General features: G+C 38.5%; 1 protein-coding gene across 1 annotated transcript; it reads left to right on the top strand.

Moving 5' to 3' along the window:
• The first annotated feature begins 2,467 nt into the window (after positions 1 to 2,467).
• tmco1 (transmembrane and coiled-coil domains 1) lies at positions 2,468 to 9,535 on the top strand. Its single transcript, XM_074668217.1, has 7 exons — positions 2,468 to 2,739; positions 5,312 to 5,389; positions 5,487 to 5,546; positions 5,689 to 5,735; positions 5,918 to 5,985; positions 7,228 to 7,372; positions 9,078 to 9,535. The coding sequence occupies exons 1-7, from the start codon at positions 2,670 to 2,672 to the stop codon at positions 9,174 to 9,176; spliced, it is 567 nt and encodes a 188-aa protein (XP_074524318.1). The 5' UTR covers positions 2,468 to 2,669; the 3' UTR covers positions 9,177 to 9,535.
• The last annotated feature ends 357 nt before the right edge of the window (positions 9,536 to 9,892 follow it).

Here is a 9,892-nt window from a genome sequence, read left to right as displayed (position 1 = left end):
CCACTTCATGTTTCATTTTGTTGGTGGGCGGGGCTTTAAAGCCCGACAGTGCTATGCCCTTCACAATAAAAGTCCCTCGGCGGTATGGAGAACCCGACTTTTAGTGCATTGCCTGCATTATTCCAAATCAGCTCAAGCGGTACACACATACACACACACACACACACACACACACACACACACACACACACACACACACACACACACACACACACACACACACACCAAACACACACACACACACACCTGTAGGCCTATATCCTATCTGAGTCAGCATCTATTTTTTTAATGAGTTTTGGGTTCATCAAAATACCCATAAATGCCGAATAAATATGCACATCTTGTCAAAAATGACTTTTAAAAAACTAAAAATAAACTATAAATACTGGACTACACTGATTGGGCTGGAATTTTATGCTGAGTTGATGTATGCTAAAGTAGCGTGTCGGATCATGCTTACTTCACAGAGGTCATCCCTGAAATAAGTATTAACGCTCATGAATCGCATTAGTTTCCTCCACCCCCCCCCCCCCCACCCCCCTCATGAGATCAAGCACCGACTATGTAGTGTAGTGTAGCATATATGTCAGCAGCTGAGAGTAATCTTAAAAACTTGAAGTGGAACAAGCTCAAGCCTTAAGACTGTGCACAGGGGCATTAAAGACATCACCTTTTAGTGCTGTACAGGTTGAAATGGGAGAAATGCCCCTGCGTATCAGAAGAATTCAACGTTTACTTGCATATTGGGTTGATTTACAAGGACATGAGGACTGACATCCTACAAAGGCGGTACTGAAGGAATGCTGCTTCTGGAGTTTGGGGTGGGTAGGGAAAATTAAAGCAGAATATGCATGCCTACATAACATGTTACAGTCCAACAATCCCATGTTCGAAAATCCCTCCATGGTTGATAACAGAACCAAAGGTAGACATGACCAATCAAAAGAAAATTAAAGCAGAAGGTAAATCAGAGAAAGCTCTGTATGTAGCCCAAAAACATCTTGAACAAGTCATGTGGGATATAACAGTAATCTTTACAGGTGGCTCAAGAGATCCATTGACAGGACGTACTGAAGCAGCAGCTTTCATACCCTCACATAACATAGCTATTAGTTTATCAGCCCTCACAAGTATTAAAACTGGAAGATCTTGCAGAACAGATATTATCCATAAAAAATAAACCATATTCTCCACAGTCTGGAAAGCAGTGGTGCAAATGTCAGTTTTATTTGAGTTCCTGCACATGTTGGCATAGAAGGCAATGAATGTACAGATATACTAGCGAAACAGTCATTGAGAATATAAACAGCTGATTTACAAATCACATTAAGTAAAACAGAAGCTAGATCAATCATTAAGACTCAACAATTATGGCAAGAATACTGGGATATTAGTAAAGCTGGAAGGAATTTATACAGTATACAGCAACAGGTTAAAGATAATGGGAAAATGTTCACTACTCGAAGAGAAGAAGGAATTATAACAAGACTCAGAATTGGTCACGCAGGATTAGATTGTACTCTTCATATTATAGGCAACAATCCTACAGGACTATGCTCTCATTTCAGTGAACTGGAAACAGTGCAACATTGTATCATGTGTTGTAGCAGATATGCAAAGGAGAGGAAAAGACTTAGAGAACCACTCAAAAAAAAGAATATTTATCCTATAATGCCAAACGTATCATATTTGACACATGACTTTTTCAGCCCTCCACATAAGCAGTGTGGTATTTTTTAACCTGAAAAACCTGATGTGTACAATTAGATACATGCAGTGCACAGATAAACCAACACTGGGCAGTAAGTCATTCATTGGCCGCCCTTCCAGTGACACTCTAAGACTGCCATGACTCAGGAATTGGACACAGGTGGTTTTTCCAGAAGAACTTTGCCAAGTTTAAAAAGGTTAAGGTAAGAAAAACATTACAGTATTTACTGGCACATCAACAGGACCAGTTACTGGGTCCATGCAAAGTAAAAGTATTTTTTCCAGGCTTCCACCCAGCCAGTTCCATCTGTGTCTTTCTCACTACTGCATGATGGTAGCACTGTTTATGTTTGGAAGTACACACTTGTTAGAATTGTTTGTGATTTATTATGTTTTTGTTTGTTCAGGTAAAAACAATCGTTGAGCATTGTGACCTGATGAATGAAATATGATACAAATTGAAACTCAAATATGGAAAGTGATATTTGAAAATTTTTTGGGGGGTTGTTCAGAGGGACCAAGGCTCCAAGTTCAAAGAACTGGAATTTTCTGTCAATTATTTAATGGTTTGGGCTTTACAGGGTTAAGTTTACATTAAAGTTTATACTCGGGAAAATTTGCAAGAAACATAAAAAGAGATATTCATTTTTCTCAAAAGAACAAATCTGATTAATAGAATTTAACAACTGCCAAATTCAGATCCACACTCCAATTCAGTAGGTAGCGGTAATGCACGTTTTCAGTTGGTTGCCAACCGCCATAAAACTCCAACGAAGAAGAATAAGAAGAAGACGTCGGTGACCCGGATGTGTTCTCCTGATCACCCCCGTAATGCTGACAGAGCTCTATGAAGCTAAAACTAACACATGTAATGAGCTTAGGATCTCATCTTTAATTAAAACAAACCAATTTTATTTTATTTTTTTCGGACAACGGGACAGTGAAAAATCAGCACTACCATGAGCACCATGTTTGCAGACACGATCCTGATCGTGTTTATTTCCGTATGCACGGCGCTGCTAGCTGAAGGTGAGTCAATCCTACTGACAGCTCTGCTGGGTACAGGAGCATCAAGACGGTTTAACCCACGACCCAGAAATACATCCTGTAGTTTATATATTTAATTTACACCCAGTGGAACATTGTGAAACACATTCTTTTCGCTTTTTTTGCGTTAACAGCTGCTTTATATTGATGATTAGCTTACTAGCTTGACTGGCTAGCCAAGCTAATGCCCGGATGTAACATGTGAAACTGCCCTCAGTTACATCTTTAGTACAAAAAGTGTTGAAACTAAGTGTGTATGATGATAATAATAATAATAATAATAATAATGATAATAATAATAAAAATGATTTAATTGTCCTTCATGTAAATTGTTTTAGTAAAGCCCACCATATTTTCACCTCAACAGGCAGAAACAGAATCCAATAGAAACTGAACCCAGCTTATATTATACAGTCTATGAGTATATCTGAAATTGCAAACCCCAACATGGTGATTATAATGTTATATTATTTGTTCAGGTAAAATAAAGGGCACTTTGAAAATTTACTTTGAAAATAAGCTTTAGTTAACATGCAACGGAATGCAATATCCTACAACTGAATTCACTTCTTTCTTTACTAAAGGGGAACATATCATGCTGATTCCTGATTTAATACTTACATATAATATAATACATTTGAAAACAAGATCTTTCACCCCCTGAATTTTCAAAAAATGAGATATTGTATTTTTTCTGATATCCTAGAACGAGATTTGATGCCTCTGAAAATAGGTCATTGCCAGTTGGCCGCAAGATTTCGACCGTCGTGACGACACGAGGATCCTTTCTTTTTATTGGAGTAATCTGATAAAGCAGCTCCTCCTCTGTGATGTCAGTTAGTCACACAACCGCCTTCGAGGGATACACCCACCAAGAGCCGAGTATAAATACAGCTCCCTAGCAGCTCTGGCTAACTTGACTGAGTGCTGGATGCAGGGACTCTGCTCTGCTGAGCAGCTCGGCTTTACATGGTGAATTAGCAGTTTAAACACTGTAGTTTTAGCAGACGTAATATTTGTGAGGCTGTGATATTTGCATGCTTGTTCTGACATGCACTGTGAACCTGGACCACAATAATGCTGCGGTAATAACATAGTGAGGAACTGACGGTAGAGGGGATCTTTAGACTACACTTTCAGCATGATGGATAAAACAGACAGAGAAAAGTGAAGGAGCAGGATGGAGCCCTGTTATAGAAATAGTTTATTGGTGAAGTCTGCCTATATTTCCACGTATAAACTATACATGTTACAGTACCGCTTTGACTCACCACACTGAAGCGTCCTGAGATGATCTGTGTCCAGGTGGATTTTCTTCCTCCTGAGCTGCAGAACCGTCCGGGTCTGACTCGGGGTCCAATACAAAAGGACGTATCCTATACTCTGCCATTTTATTAGTGCTATCAATGCCTTACGGTGAAGTTTTGGCAAACAGCAAACTTGCTCGGTCTGCCTCATCCAATATGGCGATTTTGTAAATACTGCCATGCTGCAAAAACCGCCCCCCTGGCTCTACCCCCTCCGCCCCTCTGATAGAACTGACCAATCAGAGCACAAAGGGCCGTGACGTTGCGAGGTTACTGGAGGTCATTCTCCAAACGGAGCGTTTCAACGAGATCTTCAGAATGGCCTAAATGAGGATATTGAGAAAGCTATTGTGGGGCACTGAAGGAACTAAATGACTTGTACTGAGGGCAGAAATGCTTTACAGGCATCCTAGTCTGGCATAGTGAAAAGGAGAAACAAGCATATGTCCCCTTTAACTGTGTTATTTATCCTCACTCAAAATCAAAGTTTGCGTTCAGGTTGGCCAATTTAAACTCAGTTCACAGAAAATATCTTTTCACTCTCCAGAAAAAGGAATCACATGCATATTTACAAATGCCTATTCATGATCACTTAGTCTATGCTAATATGGCTAAGACAACATGAGATCCGCCCCTACAGCAGTGCTTTTCATAATGAATTAATTTGGTGACATATCCATCACATCAGGATAGTTTTATAGTCCCATTTTCATGTGTAGAGTTTCCTGAAATGTTTGCCCTATATTCTCAAAGTACTTATGTAATTGATTTTCTTGCATTAGCTTGCAATTAAGTTGCAGTGACAAATTCACAGCTCTTCACGATTAAACTCTTCAATCCATAAAAATCCAAGACAGTATTTCTTTAATATAAATTTAGGTAAGGTAGAGCATGCTATCCAACAAATGTGCAAAAATATGTAAGAAATAGAAAAAGAAAAAGATCTTCACCATGTATAACTGCTTGTGCCAGTCCACGATTGTTGACACCAGAATGGCATTTTCAGGGAGGAAACTTTTTTTTAACTCTGCTGTGTTAACCCTCGCATTGTGAAATGATAAATATACTGTATGTATGGCAGTGTAATTAAGAGTTTGTTTATCAATACACAGTCTATACACTTCACTATATCCAAGGATATGTGGATATAGTGAAGTGTATAAGTTTCCCTAAGCGATACTATTCTTAAGTGTTGAGTTATGTTTATTCTTAAAAAATTTCTGGCTTTCTTTCTCTGTTTTTCTCAGGGATAACTTGGGTTTTAGTATATCGCACTGAAAAGTACAAGAGGCTGAAGGCTGAAGTGGAAAAACAAAGTAAAAAACGTAAGTGTCTGCAACACACACATCACTCACTGTATGTTTAGAACAGGCTGTTTTTATTCCGACTGATTGGTTTATTCTTCTGTTGCTTGGTTATCAGTGGAGAAGAAAAAAGAAACCATCACAGAATCTGCTGGACGTCAACAAAAGAAAAAAATTGGTAAGAGCTTAGTTGAGTTATATATTGCAATAAAAATTATCTTTAAATGAATGTGTTTAATTCAGACACGAAACACAAGAACATTGAGTCGTCCACTTACACAGTCTCTCTTTGTGAGTAATCTTTACTTTTATTTTTCCAGAAAGACAAGAGGAGAAACTGAAGAACAACAACAGAGACCTGTCAATGGTGAGTGACTATCTGTTCACAATGAATATCGAACCTGAATTTTTAAAGCTCATTGAATGTTTTTCATAAGGAGGTCGAACCTCTGGTTACTCTGAGTCATATTTACAACTTGTTAGTTTGATTAAAAAAGACGCAATATGGATAGTCAAGTTTTCACTGGCTCTTGAATCTTCTTTTTGTAGGTGCGCATGAAGTCCATGTTTGCCATTGGCTTCTGCTTTACAGCTTTGATGGGCATGTTCAACTCCATGTAAGTGTCATGTGTCTTCACAGCCAGATGATAAAGTGTTTCCTTCTTTGTGAGGAAAGAAATCAGGTAGGGGTGGGCGGTATACTTGTTTTATCACCGTCACTGGTATCATAAGTTGCTAATAATTTTGTTTAAGTTGTGGTGGGAGATTTAAAAAAAAATAATGTTAATTTCAACAAATTTATTGGCATTCAAAATGTTTTTAGGCAATTGCTCACCCTTTTTAAATAAAATGCAAAAAGTGATTTTTTTCTCAGACCCAGTGTGCTCACCAGTAAAGTGCACTTAAAGCTTGAAATGGGATAAGTTTCTCTTCCAAAAGTACAATGTGGGCAAAGGCCCTTTTCTAACCCAGTATTAGACATTTTTCACCTGCTAGGTAGGATGTGTACACTTATAACACAGAACAGAGCCAGAATCATGTTTTGGAAAGACTTCACTTTTTTAATAATAATAATAATAATAATAATAAATTTTATTTGTATTGCCCTTTACATCAAAAGATCTCAAAGGGCTACCAGTTAAAAAAGGGCAGTTAAAAAGATCTAAAACAGCGACAACTAAGAAGAACCAAAAGCCTTGTTAAAAAGGAAAGTCTCAAGGTTCCTTTTAAAACAGTCTGTGGACTGTGGAGCCCTCAGGGTATCAGGGAGGGCATTCCACAGACGGGATGCAGCAACACTGAAGGCCCTGTCACCCATGGTCCTCAGTCTAGACCTGGGTGTCTGGAGGAGGTGATTTGAGTCTGTGGAGCGGAGGGAGCGTGATGAGTGTTGTGGAGTGAGAAGCTCTTTGAGGTAGGGGGGGGGCATGTCCATGGATGCATTGGTGAGTGAGGAGGGAAACCTTGTATTTGATTCTGCTGGGGACCGGAAGCCAGTGTAGTGAACGGAGGATGGGGGTGTGATATGGTCATGTTTGTGCACTCTCATCAGGATCCTAGCTGCAGAGTTTTGGATGTATTGTAGCCTTTGCAGGCTCTTGCTAGGGATCCCAATGAGAAGTGCATTGCAATAGTCCAGTCTGGAGGAGATGAAGGCATGACAAGTTGGAAAACCGTGATATGATACTGTTATTGCAATATAAAGGAAAAATACCGTAGTATAAATTTTGGGCCATATCGCCCACCCCTACAATGAGGGTTAAGTTCACACAGTGATTACTTTGTTTGTTTGAACAGGACAAAATAAATCTGTCATGGTCTGAAGCCAACACCCACTGTCTAATTTTTGTCTTTTCCAGCTTTGATGGAAGAGTGGTGGCAAAACTGCCATTCGTGCCCCTTTCATACATCCAGGGGCTCTCACATCGCAATCTGCTGGGTGAAGACTACACTGACTGCTCCTTCATCTTCCTCTACATCCTCTGCACCATGTCCATCAGACAGGTAAAAGACACACTTTATCTAGCAGAAGGGTTGCTCTCTGTTACTATTTGTTTGTCTCTGGAAAGTTGTACAGGAGAGACTGCCTTTTTATACTTCCCTACCCAGCAGAGGATGGGCTATGGAGAGGATTTCGTTTCTTTATCATTCAATCAAAAAAAAAAAGTAGATTTGAAACCAAAAAAGAGATTTGTAAGCAAAAGAGAATAAGTGAGAAAAAAAAAATTGAGATCAAAATACAACACTTTGCAATTGAAAAAGAAAACGGATAACATATTTCTTTCCATTTTGCATATAAATCAGTCCTCTTTGCTTTCAAGTTGAAAACCTCTTGTAAATCAGTCCTCTTTGCTTTCAAGTTGAAAACCTTCTCTTGAAAATCAGTCCTCTTTGTTTGCAAATTCCAAAGTTTTGCTAGCGAATCCTACTGCACTTAATGGGCAGGGCCTACGCCTGTGGATGAGAGATGATGAAAGAATAGTTTCTATTGGTTGGTTTGACCTGGCTTTACCGAGTGCGAGCACCAGCTACCACTTCCCTCTTACACAACGCCTGGAGTTTAGTTGATAGCCTCTGGCTACAGTCTGCCCTACACTCTCAGACAAATCTAGACACTTTCCTGGCATTTGGAGACTCTGTTGTGAAACCATGTTCTGATCCTTCTGTCCTCAACGAGCGACCTACTACATTATGTAGGCATTTGTAAAACATTTTAATATTACTGTAGGTATACAAAGTCAACATAAGAAAATGAATAACTTATTTTTTAAACTTAGAAAATACATGGGCATTATACATAAATAACTGCAAATTGACAATTAACAGTCAATAGAAAAACTTTCAGTGTTATATATATATTTTTTAGTAAAAAATATTTAATCAAAAAGACAGAATTAAAAGAATTAGATAAAATAATTAAAATTAAATGTTTTTTGTTGTTTTGAAGAGCTGAGATTGTATTACATGGGGATCATATAGGATGCAAATCAAGCCCAAATGAGCAACTGCACTTTAGAAATAAACAAGCCCAAAGACCCACAGTCCATGACTGATGAGATTTGCAAGTGACTGTACAGAAAAACATGCTCAAAGTCACTTATAATAAGCAGACTTGGCAACCGTGGTAACTAGGGCTGAGTATTGCCAAGACCCTCACAATTTGATCTGATTTTGATTCTATAGGTCGCGATTCGAACCTGTATCGATCCAATTCGATGTTGATTTAAAAGCTTCAATTATCGATTTTCATGGCCCATGTGAACACATGAGGTATGTCACCTCACGTTTTGGAGCAATAAAACAACCCAAACGTCAGACTTTAAAGCCGAAGGATTTGGCTTTATGCTGCTGCTGCTTTGGCTGCCATTTTTTTGTTCTTTGGTCTCTGGTGGCCCTCGTTCATACAACACAAATAACATGCACAGCCCCCCCTTACTTGCCAGGAGTTGAATCAATTCAGAGGATTTGCTGAATCGATATTGAATTGGGCGAGGAAATATTTCGATGCATCGATTCATCAATATTTTTACCCACCCCTAGTGGTGACAGCACCAGCACAAGTAAAACAAAAATCTTTTGGGCTTTGTGAAATAAAAATCCCCTGCATGACATCAAAAATGTGTTCCCGTCTGCTCCGTCTCAGCCTTTTTGAATCATCACAGGACCAATCAGCAGTCTCTGAGTGTCTTGTGCTGTGTCTCCTCTCCAGAACATCCAGAAGATGCTTGGTCTGGCCCCCTCCAGGGCGGCGACCAAACAGGCTGGAGGCTTCCTGGGACCTCCTCCTCAGGCAGCTAAGTTTTCATAACTGTCAGGAAGGTTTGAAAGAGCCCATCTTGAAATTTGACTCTGTGTGTAGATATGGAAGTGCTTCTGCATTGCTGGAAGCAAAGCTATCACTACTTTCTGTTAGGCTATTTCATTAAATGTTTATTTATCATGTTAAATTTGTCTCATTTAGAAATAAGAAACTCGAAAGTTGTTCAGAATTGTATTGATCACCAAAAGGTACAAACCTCAAACAAGTTTTCAGTTCATCGAATCCATTCTGGGTATTTTAACTTCTAACTGGCACTGTAAAATTTGATTCATTTTTCAGTATTATGGTGTATCTTGGTCTGTACGCTTATTTCTTACAAATGAATAAAGTTTTATGATTACACTCAGGAGTCTCTATCGTTGTCTGTGTGCTTTCTGACTTTTCTCAAAAAAAACCAAATCCTTCTCTTTCATCTTTCATCACTTGCGTATGTATTAGTGGTGGGACTCAAAATTATTTAATTAAAGGCTTTGTAATTAATTACTCACACTCCATTACTTTTTTATTTTAATTAAAGATCAATATTTGATTCAGGAAGGATTTTTTTATTCATAAATATAGGTACTTTGAAATTAAGCCCAATTTAAATTTTTGGAAGAGTAAGTTGTAACTCTTGGGTAAATCCCTGAAATTTTTTAAAGATAAGAAAGCCGTGAAGCTATAGTCATTTCTAAACTGCTAAAATTTTCTTTAAGTAAGTCTTA

Source organism: Halichoeres trimaculatus, unplaced genomic scaffold (genome assembly GCF_033239565.1).
Source record: "Halichoeres trimaculatus isolate MK-OKI-2021-1 unplaced genomic scaffold, fHalTri1.1 fHalTri1_scaffold_4, whole genome shotgun sequence".
NCBI lineage: Eukaryota > Metazoa > Chordata > Actinopteri > Labriformes > Labridae > Halichoeres > Halichoeres trimaculatus.
This window is presented reverse-complemented; position numbering and strand designations above follow the sequence as displayed.